Source organism: Sus scrofa, chromosome 13 (assembly GCF_054392235.1).
Source record: "Sus scrofa isolate SSC_HxYL_T2T_F1_AM1 chromosome 13, Sscrofa_HxYL_maternal_Yorkshire_Landrace_v2.0, whole genome shotgun sequence".
Classification (NCBI taxonomy): Eukaryota; Metazoa; Chordata; class Mammalia; order Artiodactyla; family Suidae; genus Sus; species Sus scrofa.
The window spans coordinates 54,001,073-54,019,163 of NC_139395.1; the positions used below are offsets into that span (position 1 = coordinate 54,001,073).

Genomic DNA, 18,091 nt, shown 5'->3' on the forward strand with positions numbered 1-18,091 from the left:
ACTACTAATCCATTTCATCCAACTCAGAGACATTCAAGTGACCACAGCTAATTTCTGATATCTCTTCCGTTACCCAGAAAAATAATATATATTATACATAATTTTTAACCTGTAAAAAGTTCAACCGGGCTAGAAAATCTGTGATGTAACTTCCTAGGGGTTTGAGACTTGGGTATGATCGTTGGGCCCACATTTCTGGAACCTTTCCAACAAGCAGACTTCCAGAGAGTGCCTCCAATGCAGAGTCCATTACGACAACGCCCTTAATAGCTTTTTCAAGGTCTCGTAGAGTGTTGCGTATAGTTTTAATTAAACTGCAAGGAAAGAAATTGTGTCATCAATATATATGATAGCAAAAATAAACATACAGTCTTTCCAGAAGAAGAAATATCAGGATACCATTCATAGCTTTCTGTGAGTATTTCCCAAAATGTGATCCCCTCCCACTTGATAATGAAAGGTAAATTTAGGTGATACTTGGATGAATATTCATTTTAATTTTTTTTTCTTTTTGCCATTTTTAGGGCTGCTCCTGTGGCATATGGAGGTTCCCAGGCTAGTAGTCTAATTGGAGCTGTAGCCGCCGGCCTACACCAGAGCCACAGCAGCTCGGGATCCCGGCTGCATCTGCAATCTATACCACAGCTCACGGCAATATCGGATCCTTAACCCACTGAGCAAGGCCAGGGATCGAACCCACAACCTCATGGTTTCTAGTCATATTCGTTAATCACTGAGCCACGACGGGAACTCCATTCATTTTAATTACTATATATATATATTTTAAATATAGAAAATAATATAACTAGCATATCAAAATCACGGCCTTTTGGGTATGATTGCTTAAGACAAGGCTAATTTAAACAGAGAATGATTTAACGAAAACTATTAGGTAAATAATGTTATAGGTGATAATGCAAATAATAAATAAATAATGAATGATAATGCAAATATAAAAAAGTTATAAAGGTAATATGCAATGGCTGGAACTTGAGAAATGCTGTATTAAAACATAAAGTGTGTATTCATTTATATACTTGCAAATACTTTGTTTCCCACTTAGGCCCAGACTGCTAAGAACACCATAAATACATCTGAAATGAGGGTTTTAGGCTAGAAGCCTAAGCAACTGAAAAACGGTATGTTATTATATATAAATATACATGATCTTTTTTTAAGAAATACCAAATTAATTAAGGCATTATAGTGATTTAATATGTTTTATTTTAAAACGACAGCAAATCTGGAAGCTGAGATAAACTTGGAAACATGAGAAAATTCATAACTAAAACAATTTTCCATTCTTTAGGCCAATATTGAACTGCAAAAAATTCAATTTAAAAATCAAAGCAAATAATTTGTTTGTTATTTTAGAGTACCTAATCAATCCAGATTTGATTCAGGAAGGGGGGGTATATATATGTTAGTGGCAGAAAAAGGATGAAAGATGTAACTACATAGGCCTAGATAAGGCTCAATCCATATTTGGTTCCTGAGGAGAAGAGCAATGGATGGGTGAGAAATTATGATTAATGAATATTTTTAGCAAGTAAAAGCAGATTTCTTTTTCATCATGATTTTTACATTATAAAGGACACTCTCCCTTCTGGGGCAGAAGATTAAGCAACTTTAAAAAAGTAGAAAACTGGAGTTCCTGTCGTGGTTCAGTGGTTAACAAATCTGACTAAGAACCATGAGGTTGCGGGTTCAATCCCTGGCCTTGCTCAGTGGGTTAAGGATCCCGTGTTGCCATGAGCTCTGGTGTAGGTTGCAGACGCGGCTCAGATTGTGTGTTGCTGTGGCTCTGGCATGGGCCGGTGGCTACAGCTCCAATTAGACACCTAGCCTGGGAACCTCCATATGCCACGGGAGCGGCCCTAGAAAAGGCAAAAAAACAAAAAAAAAAAAAAAAAAAAAGGAGAAAACTTTTAATGAAATGCCAGGTTTTGATCATTTTTTTCTTAAATTTTTAATTGAATACCAGTGTATCTTTTCATCAACTTTGGTTGTAGCCTTCTGAATCCCTTGGTAAAGAGCTCCTTACTTGTTAAATCTTTCCATTTCTTGTACTAATACAGTATTCATGCTCTCTTCATATCTCACGGGATACTTGAGTAGAGCTGATTCAATGTCAAAATCATTTGGTAGCTAAGAGAATAGATTTGAACATCACATATTACTCTCAAAATGAATAGCTTCATTCAGCAATAATATCAACAATAGCTAACATTGGGCAATTACTATGTGCCAAGAATTATGCTGTTTTCCAAACATTATCTCATGTAATTCTTACCATACACTCTTAGGTGGCTATTATTACCTCCATTTTACAGATGAGAACATTCAAGTACAGAGAGTTTAAGTAAATACCCAAGGATACAGAGTCCAAAAGTGGTCTGTTTAAATTCATAGGTCTCTAATACCAAGGCCCATGCTCTTTACTACAGGAGATAGTGCTTTGTAGAAGATAACATGTTTCTGAAAACAAAATTGAATCTTATTTTTCATTAACAAAACCGATTTACCATTTCATAACCTTTGTATTTATTTCCAATAAATTTTCTGCTGGCTCCAAATAGCCTTGCTATTTGTAGCAAGGTTCCAGGGCACAGGGAGAGAGAAGGTCAACGGGTGTCTGATTTGATGAGACATTTCAGAGATTCTTGAGTCAAGTGATGAAAGAGACTTTGGGGCCAATGATCAAACCCCAAGACACTGGAATTTATACTCTTATAGGGGCAAAAGAGCTTCCTTGTTAGGGAAGACTAAAACTAAGAAAGTTGAGCTGTACAGACTGTCCCCAGTCATTTGGTGGTACAAAAGAATTCTTCTAAGTCACACAAGGTGGTGTCACTCAAGGCACCTTTGGCTCAGCACAAGCATTTTCCCTCAATTAAGTCCCATATGCCTCTGCCAGGTGACTTCCTGCTAGAGATCTCCTAAGAGCTACCAAACTGGAAGAGCAAGAACGTTTCTCCTCAGAGATAAACCATACAAGCAGAAAGGGGCTAAGGGCGAGAAGAAGCAAATGGAAGAAGCAGCATTCCAGTAGAGGTTGGAGGAGACTAGGCTGCCCCTGCTTTCACTCAGGGTAGCAGGAAGTATTGCTCCCTTCTCCAAAGGCCACTGCCAGGCTAAGGTGAGTAGGCTCTTCTTAAGGAGTAGGGTAGGTAAGGCTATCAACTGGTAGAGTAGGTGCCATCCAGGGGCTTCCAAGGCAGATGGGAGTAGGGAGTCAGGTTCTGTTCTGTTAGAGTGCCTAACACGAAATATGGGGATAATTACAGTATTTATCCTAAAGGGGACTTGTGAAGATCTGTGCATAGGACCATAAACTCCTTAGTAGTTCTTTATTGAATTTAAGTCATGGAAAAAAGTGAGAATGGAGAATAATATCATACCACTTTACCAAAGGGCTAAGTACATTGGGCTGTGGTATGGGAAATAAGCCAGAGCAGCTAATATGGTGTTGATCTTATCTCCTTGTGCCTACTCTCTTCTGCAGGTATAGATTAAAAAACATTCCCTTCTTGAAACAGCAAGCTCAGACCATTTCCTCCATTTTAAAAAAGTAGGTCCGAAGTTTCTGTCATGGCGCAGTAGAAATGAATCCAACTAGGAACCATGAGGATGTAGTTTCGATCCCCAGTCTCGCTTAGTGGGTTAAGGATCTGGCATTACCGTGAGCTGTAGTGTAGGTTGCAGATGCAGCTTGGATCCAGCATTGCTGTGGCTGTGGCAGAGGTCAGCGAGAACAGCTCCAATTACACCCCTAGCCTGGGAACTTTCATATGCCACGAGCTTGGCCCTATCAACACAAAAGACAAAAAAAAAAAAAACCAAACAAAAAAACCCCCCAAAAAACAAAAAGTAGGTCCACTAGCTTTATTTAGAAATGCTAATAAATCATGAATTCAGTAAATTATCCACAACTATAGGTACTAAGACCTTCCTATCGGGAGATGGGATTAAGATGGCGGAATAGTAGGACTGGAGCTCAACTTCTATCCTGAAAACAACAAAATTCACAACTAAAGGCTGAGAAATCTTCACCCAAATGGACAAAAAACCTTAAAAAAGATATCCTACTCCAGGAGTTCCCATCGTGGAGCAGTGGTTAATGAGTCCAACTCGTTGTGGGTTCGATCTCAGGCCTTGCTCAGTGGGTTAAGGATCTGGCATTGCAGTGAGCTGTGGTGTAGGCTGCAGACACAGCTCGGATCCCACGTTGCTGTGTCTCTGGTGTAGCCCAGTGGCTACAGCTCCGATTAAACCCCTAGCCTGGGAACCTCCATATCCCAAGGGAGCGGCCCAAGAAATGGCAAAAAAAAAAAAAAAAAAAAAAAAAGATATCGTACTCCAGAAGACAAAGAGGAGGCCACATCAAGAGGTAGGAGGAGTGATTATATGATATAAACAACCACATACCTCCCGGGTGGGACGCTCCACAGACTGAAAACTAACTGGCTCAAAGAGACTCACCTACAGGAGTGAGACTTCTGAGCCACACATCAAACTCTCACGTGAGGGGATCTGGCACTGGGAGAAAGAGCCCCTGGAGCATCTGGCATTGAAGGCCAGTGGGGCTTGTGTGAAGGAGCTCCACAGGACTGGGGGAAACGGAGACGCTATTCTTAAAAGGCACACACAGACTTTCACGTGCACTGGGTCCCAGGGCAAAGCAAACTCTCCATAGGAATCTGGGTTGAACCTGACTGCAGTTCTTGGAGGACATCCTGGGAAAGAAGGGGTGAATGTGGCTTGTTGTGAGGGAAATACATTGAAAGCAAAGCTCTTGGGAATATTCAGCAGTGTGTCTTTCTCTGGAGGTGGTCATTTTGGAAAATATGGCCCCACTGGTCAGTCAGTTGCTGAGAAGCCCCAGGGCAAACAACAAGGCAGGTGGGGTCACAGCCCTGCCCCTCAGTAAACAGGCTACCTAAAGACCCCTCAGGCACACAGCTGCTGCCTCTAATCCCATCCAGAGACTAAGCCCCACTCAACAGAGGGATTAGAATCTGCTCCACCTACCAGTGGACAGGCATCAGTCCCTCCCATCAGGAAGCCTACAGCAAGCCCCTATACCGACCTCAGCCACAGGGGGGCAGACACCAGAAGGAAGAGAGGCTACAACTCTATTATCTGTAAAAAGGTCACCACACCAAAAACCTATAAAAATGAAAAGACAGAGAACTATAACTCAGAAGAGGGAGAAAGGAAAAGCCCCAGAAAATCAGCTAAGTGATCAGGAGATTCTTAGCCTCCAGGAAAAAGACTTTAGACTGTTGATGCTGAAGATGATACAAGACATTGGAAATAAACTGGAGGCAAAGATGGATAACTTACAGGAAACACTGAGCAAACAGATACAAGATATAAAACTTAAATAAGAAGACATGTAAAATATAATAACTGAAATAAAAAATTCACTAGAAGCAGCTAACAGCAGAATACAGGAGGCATAAGAATGAATAAGTGAGGTGGAGGACACATTAGTGGAAATTACGGATGCAGAACAGAAAAGAGAAAAAAGACTAAAAACAAATGAAGAGAGTCTCAGAGAACTCTGGGACAACGTGAAACGCATCAACATCTGTATTATAGGGGTGCCAGAAGGAGAAGAGAGAGAGAAGGGGACAGAAAAAATATTCCAAGAGATAACAGCCTAAAACGTTCCTAACATGGGAAAGGAACCACTCACTCAAATCCAGGAAGCTCAAGGAGTATCATATAAAATAAACCCAAGGAGGAATACACTGAGATACATATTAATCAAACTAACCAAAATTAAAGACAAAGAGAAAATCTTGAAAGCAGCTAGGGAAAAGAAAGAAATAACATACAAGGGAACCCCAATAAGGTTATTGGCAGATTTTTCAGCAGAAACCCTGCAGTCCAGAAGGGAGTGGCATGATATACTTAACCCGATGAAAGGAAAAAACCTCCAACCAAGATTACTGAAAGCAAGGCTCTCATTCAGATTTGAAGGAGAAATGAAAAGCTTCACAGATAAGCAAAAGCTAAGAGAATTCAGCACCACTAAACCAGCCTTACAACAAATACTAAATTAACTTCTCTGGGCAGAAAAGAAAAGACAGCAACAGGAAACAAAAATACCACAAATGACAAGGCTCACCATTAAAGGTATATATACAGTAAAGATATGAAATCATCCATGCACAATTATACCACCAAAATCAGAAATCATGAGAAGAGGTGGGTACAAATGCAGGATACTGGAGATGCACTTGCAATTAAGAGAACAACAACTTAAAACAATCTCTTATACACATAGACACTTACATCAAAACTTCAGAAAAACTGCAAACCAAAAATCTACAACTGATTTTTACACAAACAAAGAAAAATCAATGCAAATACAACACTAAAGATAGTCATCAAACCAGAAGAGGAGAGAACAAGAGAAGAAGGGTAGAAAAAAGAGCAACAACAACAACAAAAAAACCCAAAGCAATTAATAAAATGGCAATAAGAACATACATATCAATAATTACCTTAAATGTTAGTGGACCAAACACCCCAACCAAAAGACACAGACTGGCTGAATGGATACAAAAACAAGATCTATATATATGCTGTCTTCAAGAGACCCACTTCACTTCTAGGGACACATACAAATTGAAAGTGAGAAGATGGAAGAAAATTCTTCATGCTAATGATAATCAAAAGAAAGCTAGAGTAGCAATACTCATAACAGACAAAATAGACTTTAAAATGAGGAATATTTTAAGGGACAAAGAAGGTCATTACATAATAATCAAAGGATCAATCCAAGAAGAAGATACAACAATTTTAAACATCTACACACCCAACCTAGGTTCACCACAATATATAAGGCAACTGCTTACAACCTTAAAAGGACAAATCAACAATAACACAATAATAGTTGGGGGACTTTAACACCCCACTTACAGCAATGGACAGATCAACCAGACAGAAAATCAATAAGGAAACACAGGCCCTGAATGATACACTAAAACAGATGGACTTAATAGATACTTATAGGACATTCCATCCAAAAGCAACAGAATACACATTCTTCTCAAGTGTACATGGAACATTCTCTAAGATTGATCACATCCTGGGCTACAAATCCAACCTCGGTAACTTTCAGAAAGTCGAAATCATATCAAGCATCTTTTCCAACCACAATGCCATATGACTGGAAATCAACAAAAAGCAAAAATCTGCAAAAAACACAAACATGTGGAGACTAAACAGCATGCAACTAAACAACCAATGGATCACTGAAGAAATCAAAGAGGAAATTAAAAAACACCTAGAAGCAAATGACAACAAAGATACGACACTCCAAAGCCTATGGGATGCAGCAAAGGCATTCTAAGAGGAAAGTTTACAGCAATACAAGCCCACCTCAGGAAACAAGAAAAAACTCAAATAAACAAGCTAACTTTACATCTAAAACAGCTCGAGAGGGAAGAACAGACAAGACTTAAAGTTAGTAGAAGGAAAGAAATCATAAAGATCAGAGCAGAAATCAATGAAATAGAAACAAAGAAAACCATAGAAAAGATCAATGAAACAAAAAGCTGGTTCTTTGAAAAGATCAACAAAATTGATAAACCCTTAGCCAGACTTATAAAGCAAAAAAGAGGGAGGACTCAAATCAATAAAATTAGAAATGAAATAGGAGAAGTAACAACGCACATCACGGAAATACAAAGCCTCATGAGACTACTATATGCAACTATGTGCCAATAAAACAGAAAACCTAGAAGAAATGGACAAATTCTTAGAAAAGTACAATCTTCCAAGACTAAACCAAGAAGAAATAGAAAAGATGAGTGGACCAAACACAAGAACTGAAATTGAAACTGTGATTAAAAAACTTCCAACAAACAAAATTCCAGGACCAGATGGCTTCACAGGAGAATTCTATCAAACATTTAAAGAAGAGCTAACACCTATCCTTCTGAAACTATTTCAAAAAATTGCAGTGGAAGTGATTCTCCCAAACTCATTCTATGAGGCCACCATCACCCTGATACGAAAACCAGACAAAGATACCACAAAAAAAGAAAACTACAGGCCTATTTCACTGATGAACATAGATGCAAAAATCCTCAACAAAATACTAGCAAACCACATCCAACAATACAGTAAAAGGATTGTACATCATGATCAAGTGGGATTTATCCCAGGGATGCAAGGATTCTTCAATATTAGCAAATCAATCAGTGCTATACACCACATTAACAAACTGAAGAATAAAAACCATATGATCCTCTCAATAGATGCAGAACAAGCCTTTGACAAAATCCAACACCCATTTCTGATAAAAACCCTTCAGAAAGTGGACATAGAGGGAACCTACCTCAACATAATAAAGGCCATATATGACAAACCCAGAGCAAACATCATTCTCAATGGTGAAAAGCTGAAAGAATTATCGCTGAGATCAGGAACAAGACAAGGATGTTCGCTCTTGCCACTACTCTTCAATAGTTTTGGAAGTCCTAGCCACAGCAATCAGAGAAGTGAAAGAAATAAAAGGAATCCAAATTGGAAAGGAAGAGGTAAAACTATCACTATTTGCAGATGACATGATACTATACCTACAGAATCCTAAAGACTCTACCAGAAAACTGTTAGAGCTCATCCACGAATTTGGCAAAGTCACAGGATACAAAATTAATACACATAAATCGACGGCATTTCTATACACTAACAATGAAAGAGCAGAAAGAGAAATTAGGGAAGTAATCCCGTTTACCACAGCATCCAAAAGAATGAGATACCTAGGAGTAAACCTACCTAAAGAGACAAAAGACCTGTACCCTGAAAACTGTAAGACACTGATGAAAAAAAATCAAAGATGACACAAATAGATGGAAAGATATATATATATATAGATGGATTGGAAGAGTCAATATTATCAAAATGACTATACTACCTAAGGCAATATACAGATTCAATGCAATCCCCATCAAATTACCAAGGACATTTTTCACAGTACTTGAACAAAATGTTTTAAAGTTTGTTTGAAAGCACAAAAGACCCAGAATAGCCAAAAACATCCTGAAAAAGAAAAATGGAGCTGGAGGAATCAGGCTCCCGGACTTCAGACTGTACTATGAAGCAAAAATCATCAAAACCATATGGTACAGGCACAAAAACAGAAATATTAATCAGTGGAACAGGATAGAAAGTCCAGAATTGAACCCATGCACCTACAGCCAACTAATCTATGACAAAGGAGACAAGAATATACAATGGAGAAAGGACAGCTTGTTCAACAAGTGGTGCTGGGAAAACTGGACAGCCACATGGAAAAGAATGAAATGAGAACACTCCCTAACACCATACACAAAAATAAACTCCAAATGGATTAAAGACCTAGATATAAGACCAGACACTATAAAACTCTTAGAGGAAAACATAGGCCAAACACTCTCTGACATAAACGACAGCAACATCTTCTCAGATCCACCTCTTAGAGTAATGACCGTAAAAACAAAAATAAACAAATGGGACCTAATCAAATTTAAAAGTTTCTGCACAGCAAAGGAAACCCTAAACAAAATGAAAAGACAACCCACAGAATGGGAGAAAATCTTTGCAAGTGAATCCACTGACAAGGGATTCATCTCCAAAGTTTATAAACACCTTCTGTAGCTCCATACCAATAAAACAAACAACCCCATCAAAAAATGGGCAGAAGATCTAAACAGACAGTTCTCCAAAGAAGACATACAGATGGCCAAAAAACATATGAAAAGAGGTTCAACATCACTCATTATTAGAGAAATGCAAATCAAAACCACTATGAGGTACCACCTTACCCCAGCCAGAATGGCCATCATCAAAAAGTCTACAAACAATAAATGCTGGAGAGGGTGTGGAGAAAAAGGAACCCTAGTACACTGTTGGTGGGATTGTACATTGGTGCAACCACTGTGGAAAACAGGATGGAGATTCCTCAGAAAACTAAAAATAGAACTACCATTTGATCTAGCAATCCTACTTCTGGGCATCTATCCAGAGAAAACCACGACTCACAAAGACACATGTACTCCAATGTTCATTGCAGCACTATTTGCAATAGCCAAGACATGGAAACAACCTAAATGTCCATCAACAAATGAGTGGATCAAGAAGATGTGGTACATGTACACAATGGAATATTACTCAGCCATTAAAAGGAACGAAATACTGGCATTTTTAGCAACATGGATGGACCTAGAAATCATCATACTAAGTGAAGTCAGCCATACAATGAGACACCAAAATCAAATGCTTTCACTGACATGTGGAATCTGAAAAAAGGACAGACTGAACTTCTTTGCAGAACAGATGCTGACTCACAGACATTGAAAAACTTACGGTCTCTGGAGGAGACAGTTTGGGGGGTGGAGAGATGTGCTTGGGTTATGGGATGGAAATCCTGTGAAATTGGGTTGTTATGATCATTATATAACTAAAGACATGATAAATTGAGTAATAAAAATTTTTAAAAAGTGAAATAAAGGATGTAAACTTAAAAAAAAAAAAAGAAAGACCTTCCTATTTGCCAGGCATTATGCAGAGTACTTTATTTTTCTTCTTCTTCTTCTTCTTTTTTTTTTTGCTTTTTAGGGCCACACCTGCAGCATATGGAGGTTCCCAGGCTAGGAGCTGAATCAGAGCTATAGCCGCTGGCCTACACCACAGCCACAGCAATGTGGGATCTGATCCATGTCTGTGACCTCATGTCTGTCACAGGTCATGGCAATGCCGGATCCTTAACCTACTGAGTGAGGCTAGGGATCGAACCCGCAACCTCGTGATTCCTAGTTAGATTCATTTCTGCTGCGCCATGATGGGAACTCTGAGCACTTTAAATTAATGATCTCCTTAATGTTCACAAAAACCTTATACAGTTGGTACTATGATCACCACTTTACAGATTTGGAAACTAATGTTAAGAAAGGCAAAGTACCTCAATGAAGATCGTAATGTTACTAAATGGAATTTTTAGATTGACATCTCAGTGCCATTTTGATTTACACTATAAGTAACATATCTTAAGATAAACATTACCTTATTGAGAATATCTTTGGTAATTTGTAATAGAATCTGGTCAGCACTTCCTGAAGATCCTGTCTGTTTGATGCCTCCTTGGGTAAGGAGCAAGGACTCAAAGAGGATTTTTGTTTGTTGAAGATCTTTGGATATATCAACATTTTCATGTAATCCAAATATTTCAGGGTGTTGAATAAATGGAAGTTTCTATCAGAAAACAGATTCAACAAGCAACATATTTTCACTGGATACGTTAATTTACAAGGCAAACATGTGTAGACCAAAAAGGATTAAAAATCAGCTAAACATCCAAGGCATCAAACTTTTCCAATTTCTAGTAAGACTAGTAACAAATATATTGGCTTGATTGAACCATAATACTTGTTTAATCCTATGCATTAGGGGGGAATGATTCACTATTTGCTTTTTAGAAAAATCACACTGGAATCTAACCCTATTTTCAGTGACATCAGTTACCTTAATGAATTCAATGTAGTCATTATAAGTGCCTTTGGGAGGTGCAAAATAGTTTCCACTAGGAGAAAACTTATAATGAGAGTTTTCAATTATGTGTGGGTTATAAAAGTCAGCCAGCATGGTTAAGAGGAGACGTCTGTCCCAATCATCTGTTACTCTTCCTCCATAGTTACACTCTCCAGTCAGGTAAGAGATAGCTTCAAATGGAATTGTATCATATTCATTTATAAACAACTGAAACAAAGGAAAAAATTAAATGAGAAAAAACTTTGTTTTTCATTTTGTTTCCATTTTAAGATGGCCTTAAATACCTATCTATCAATCATCTATCAAATGATACACATAGATGTGGAGTTGGAAGAATTATCATCATGGGTTATTTTGAAGGGCCATATCTTAAAGGCCCTTATCACAGCAAAAGAAGCTGAAAAATACAATATTCCATGGTTGTCTAGCTGAATTAGTATATCTGGTAAAACATGACAGAAATAATGGGGAAAGTATTGTAGTTGGACAGATCTGAAATCAACTATCTCAGTGGGCAAAATTACTTCTTAGTTTTGATTTTCTCCGAAATAAGGACAATACCTACCTTACTGGGTTGCCATGAGGGTTAGAATTCATGCAAATAATCTGCTTAGTTCAAAGTCTGATTTAGTAGGAATTTATAGAGGATATTTATTCTTTTTTCCTTTTAAGAGGGGCTGCTGACCATCTCAATGTTGCACATTGTAAGTCTATAGAAACTGAAAACACCGACCACTCATTTTCTCAGCCTCCCTCATGGCTAAAGCCAAGGCTTGTGACCTGGACTTGGAAACTCAGATGGAGCCCATCCTAGACTGCACTGAGGTTTAGTATGCAAAGGAGCAGAAACAGCAAAGAATTTTCTTTGATCACATCGGAGAGTGTGCAGTAGACCAGAGGCTGTGTGGCAGTTATGAGAGCTGTGATGTCTACTATTTAGCAAGGGTAGAGGGAATGCCCTTATCAGACATGGTATGATCCTGGATATGACTCTGGATGCCTTGGCTCTCCAGCCATCTTGATTCTGTGACCTACCCAGTAGTCGTTCAATACATTTTTTTCTACTATTTTTACTGATTGATAAAGAGATTTGTAAAATTGCTGAGTGGAGGCTAAGAATAGTTTATAGTGAGGGCCCATATAAAGCTACCACTGAGGAGGGCACTACAAAAAGAAAACCAGGGTCCTTGATCACAATACTTTTGTTGAATCAGCCAACTCCAGAGTCTGTCGTTATTTTGCACCTCTTTTTTATGTGAGATAAAAAGTTTCATTATTTCTTTATTAAAGTCTAGTTGATTTACAATGTTGTATCAATTTCTGCTATATGCAAAGTGTCCCAGTCACACACATATATACATTCTTTTTCTCATATTGTCTTCTACCATGTTCTATCATGAGAGATTGGATATAGTTTCCTCATTGTTTATCCATTCTAAAATGCAACAGTCAAATGTGTGTGTGTGTGTGTGTGTGTGTGTGTGTGTGTGTGTGTGTGTGTGTGTGAGACAGGGTCACTTTGCTGTATAGCAGAAAATTGACAGAACGCTATAAACCAACTATAATGGAAAAAAAATGAAATAATTAAAAAAACATAATAATCATATAGTTTAAGCCAGTTTGAATCAGGTTTACCATTATTTGCAGCAGAAAAATCCAGATTGAGATTATTCTTTATAAACCAAAATTATAATTATTACTGCTATCAGGCCAACTATCAGTGGTGTTGAGAAATGAATTAAGTTATTCTAAGCAAAAGGAATGGCTTGGGGCCTGATATACACAGTGATCCTCCACCAATGTTAGTTCCTTTCTAATTTTACCTGTAGTTGTCGAATACTGATGCGTAAGTCTGATTCATTAAATCCATATGGAATATTCCAACCAAGAGGACCAAATTTCTTTCTTTCTTGCACAAGAGCATGAAAAAAACAAACTCCAAACAGCAACTTCTCCCATGCCTTTAAGATAAAAATATGCAACAAGAAAAATTCTGATCAGATTTTCATCATTAAAATGAAGGGAAGTGATACCTTTCATTAAAGATTATATGATTACAAATCTCTCCAAACTTTTATCTAGAAAGATGTGCTTTCTAAAACAATGCTTACTATGAAAGTATTGATCTTATGACTTAACCCAAACCTCCAAACCTAGACAAAGCAATAATGTTACACTTTATTAAAACGCAGTTATGCTGGAGTAACCTACCAAGATGGCAGAAGAAGACCCTGAACTCATTTCCTCCCTTGAAATACCAATATTACGACTACTTACAGAGCAACTCTCTAAGATAACAACCTGATGACATCAGAAAAGATTTCCCACAACTAAAGACATAAAGAACCACAAGATGGATAGGAGGATAGGTGGATAGGAGAGGTAGTATGGTCAGGAACCCACATTCCTGGGTTGTCAATTCACAACTGAGAGGAGTACCACAATTGCAGAAGTCCTCTCCAAGAAGTGAAGGGTCTGTGCCCCACACTGGGCTCCTAGCATGAGGGCCCTGCTCTGAGAAGACAAGCCCCCAGAATGTCTGGCTTTGAAAATCAGCAGGGCTTATGTTCAGGAAAGCTGGTTGGCTGTAGGAAACAGAGTCTACATCTTTAAAGAGTGTGTGCAAAATCTCACATACTCAGATGCCAGGGAAGAAGAAATAGTTTGAAAAAAGCCTGGATCAGACTCACTGCTGATCAAGGAGAAATTCTCTGACAGGCAGGAAACAACTGGTGCTTGGTACCATCATCAGAGTTTCTGTGTATGTGTTTGCACATTTTCAGTCACACAGCTTAACTCCACTTGATCTTCCTTACATAGCTAAAGATTAGTAATAACAATAGTTAATTCCATTAGTTGCCACAAATATTAATTTTTATGGACTTTACGCAGCTTGTTTTAGAGTGGCTTTTGCCTTAGAGCATTATATGTATTTAGGACAATTTTGCTAAGGTAGTCTTCTTTTAACCTTTGACCCCTTCACTCATTCCTTCCATCCCTCACTTTTGGCACCCACTAATATGTTCTCTGTTCCTATGAGCTTGTTTTTTGTTGTTGTTGTTGGAGTTTTGTTTGTTTTTTAAGATTCCACATACAAAAGAGAGTATATAGTGTTTGTTTTTCTCTGACACATTCAATTTAGCATAATGACCTCAAGGTTCATCCACGGTGTCACAGATGGCAAAATTTCCTTCCTTTTTATGGCTGAATAATATTCCATTATTCATATACACACGTACACCACACACACACACACACACACACACACACACACACACACACACAGATTTCTTTATCCATTCATTCATGGACACTTAGGTTTTTTCTACATCTTAACTATTATAAATAGCCCTGTAATTAAAATGGGGATGCATATATCTTTCTGAGTTAGTGTTTTGTTTTCTTTGGATAAACACTCAGAAGTAGAACCACTGGATCATATGGTAGTTCTGTTTCTGATTTTTTGAGGAACATTCATACTGTTCTCCATAATGGCTGTACCAATTTACCATTCCTACCAACAGTGCTCAAGGGCTCCCTTTTCTGCAGATTCTTTCCAACGCTTGTTATTTCTTGTGTTTTTGATAATAGCCATTCTAACATGTATGAGATGGTATGTCATAGTGATTTTGATTTGCATTTTTCTAATGATTAGTGATACTGAGCATCTTTTTATGTTTTTGTTGGCCATCTGCGTTTTTTTGGAAAAATGTTTACTCAGGTCCTCTGCCCATTTTTTAATTGGATTATTATTTTTTTGCTATTGAGTTGTATGAGTTCTTCATATATTTTGAATATTTACCTTTTTCAGATATATGAATTGCAAATATTTTCTCCCATTTAATAAGTTGCCTTTTTATTTTTTTTTAATTTTAAAATTTATTTCAATTATTTTTTTGGCCATGCCTGTGGCATGCAGAAGTTCCTAGGCCAGGGACTGAACCCATGCCATAGCTGTAACCAGAGCCATAGCAGTGACCTGCTGAGCTATGAGAGAACTCCAGATGCTTTTTACTTTGTTGATGGTTTCCTTTGCTATTTTTTCCTTTGTTATTCGTTTATTTATTTATATCAGTTCTTGAGCTCCACTTTGGAATCAGTGAATCAGAATCTTCTGGAGTGAAGCACTGACACCTGTAAATTTGACAAGCCCCTTATGTTTATGGGGATTATGGTTGAGTTTGCCTTGCACAGGTTACCCTTGATTGGAATGCGAGCTCCACAAAGATAGAGTCGTTTTTGGAATATGTAAGTTCCCAGGCCAGGGATCAAATCCAAGCCATAGCTGCAGCGATGATAGATCCCTAACCCACTGTGCCACTGCAGAAATTCTAAAGACAGAGATTTTTATGTGTTTATGTGTTTCATATGTTTATATGTTCATTGCCATATTACTAGCTCTTAGAAGGATGCCTTGCACCAAGAAAGGGTTCAAGAAATATTTATTGGGAGTTGTTAGCCTTATTAAAGGATATCTCAGCTATTTCTGATAGACTTACAAAAGAGTCTTATATATGCCTACAAACCAGTCAGCTACAGAAACCCTAGGGCAATGGTTCTCAAAGTGTGCTTCTAGGACCATCAATATCAGCATCATCTGGGAATGTGTTAGAACTGTAAATTTTTAAGCCCTACCCTACATTGACTGAATCGGAAACTCTGGTATGAGGCCCAGCCAGATGAATGTGATGCACATTGAGAACCAATGTCATACGGCATTTGCATTCTTTTTCTTCTCTTAATCCAGCTCCCATTTGTTTTTACTACCAGAGAGGTTGCTTAATGAAGCCTTACCCATTACCACTATTTATCATAAAAATGATGACACACATGAAAAATACTCAACATCACTAATTATTACAGAAATGCAAATCAAAACTACAATGAGGTATCATGACATGCCAGTCAGAATGATCTTCCTCAAAAAGTCTACAAGAGTTCCTGTTGTGGCACAGCAGGAACGAATCCAGCTAGTATCCATGAGGATGCTGGTTCAATCCCTGGCCTCACTCAATGGGTCTGGATCCAGCATGGCCATGAGCTGTGGAGTAGGTCACAGACGTGGCTCTTATCCCTCATTGCTGTGGCTGTGGTATAGGCCAGCAGCTATAGCTCTGGTTAGACTCCTAGCCTGGGAATGTCCATATGCTATGGGTGCAGCCCTAAAAAGCAAAAGCAAAAAAAAAAAAAAAAAAAAAAAAAAGTCTACAAACAATAAATTCTGGAGAGAGGGTGTGGAGAAAATTTACATTCCCGCCACTGTTGGTTGGAATGTGAATTTATACAACTAATAAGGAAAATTAGTTTGGAGGCTCCTCAAAAAACTAAAAATAGAACTACCATATGATCCAGCAATTCAATTCTTGGGCATATATCCAGAGAAAACTATAATTTGAAAAGATCATGTACCCCAATGTTCATTGCAACACTGTATACAATAGTAAAGACATGGAAGCATAAAGAAGATGTGGTACACATACACAGTGGAATACTACTCAGCCATAAAAAAGAATGAAATAAAGCCATTTGCAGCAACATGGATGGACCTAGATATTATCATACTAAATGAAATCAGTCAGAGAAAGACAAACATCATATGCTATCACTTTTATGTGAAATCTAAAAAATGATACAAATTAACTTACTTACAAAACAGAAACAGACTCACAGACTTCAAAAACAGATTTATGGTTACCAAGTGGGAAAGGTGGCAGGGTGGGAGGGATGGATTGGGAGTTTGGGACTGGCATATGCATACTGTGGTATATGGAATGGATGGTTAACAGGGACCTGCTGTATAGAACAGGGAACTCTACTCAGTATTCTGTGATAACCTGTATAGTAAAAGAATCTGAAGCAGAATGGATATGTGTATACATGCAAATACATGACTTTGGTGTACAGTAGAAATTAATATAACATTGTATAACAACTATACTTCAATAAAATTTTTAAAAAGAAAAAAAAAATGATGATAGCTTTGCATGTTTCTCAGATCCCAATACTTGGGATGCTAATGTTGCTTGCTCAGTGTTGTACAGAAGGAGGAAAGTACTGTTTCTTCAACTCAGCACCATTCTTTATTTGGGTCACCTGAGCCCCAAAGCAGCTCTGCTTATGTTAAGAATCTTTTTAAGTTTCCCTTCTGTGCTTCTGCTTCTCTCTCCTCTAATCACAGGAACTCAAATCTTGGATGGGGATCAGACACCAAACCAATTTCTCCATTCTACTAAGCCCCCTTTCTAGCTAAAACCACCAAATATCCCCATTTTCTCCCAGAGTTACAAACAAAATTATTGATCAGAACAAGAGGCGCTCAGAACATAACATCAAGCAGAGAAAAACTAGCTGGCTTCCAAAGAATTCAATCCTTTATCTTCAATATCATTCTTTTTCCAGCCCAAAGAAGTAAACATGATAAATGGCATATGCTGTTTGTGAGGGCAGGGGATGATTTCCCCTTTGTACTGATGTTTCCTTCCATGTGAGGAAACTTCAATTAATGTAACACCCCTGGATTTTCTCCATCCTTGTACTCACTGCT

At 38.1% G+C, this 18,091-nt stretch overlaps 1 protein-coding gene across 1 annotated transcript in view; it reads right to left on the reverse strand.

Annotated features, from left to right (window-relative positions):
• The window catches only part of DNAH12 (dynein axonemal heavy chain 12), a 246,824-nt gene that overhangs the window by 17,530 nt on the left and 211,203 nt on the right, over nt 1-18,091 (reverse strand). Inside the window, exons 67-71 of the mRNA XM_084988686.1 lie at nt 13,371-13,508; nt 11,521-11,754; nt 11,062-11,250; nt 2,045-2,148; nt 110-314 (exon numbers count right to left, since the gene is read on the reverse strand). Of these exons, the coding sequence (XP_084844812.1) occupies nt 110-314; nt 2,045-2,148; nt 11,062-11,250; nt 11,521-11,754; nt 13,371-13,508 (870 nt within the window). The remainder of the gene's footprint in view (nt 1-109; nt 315-2,044; nt 2,149-11,061; nt 11,251-11,520; nt 11,755-13,370; nt 13,509-18,091) is intronic.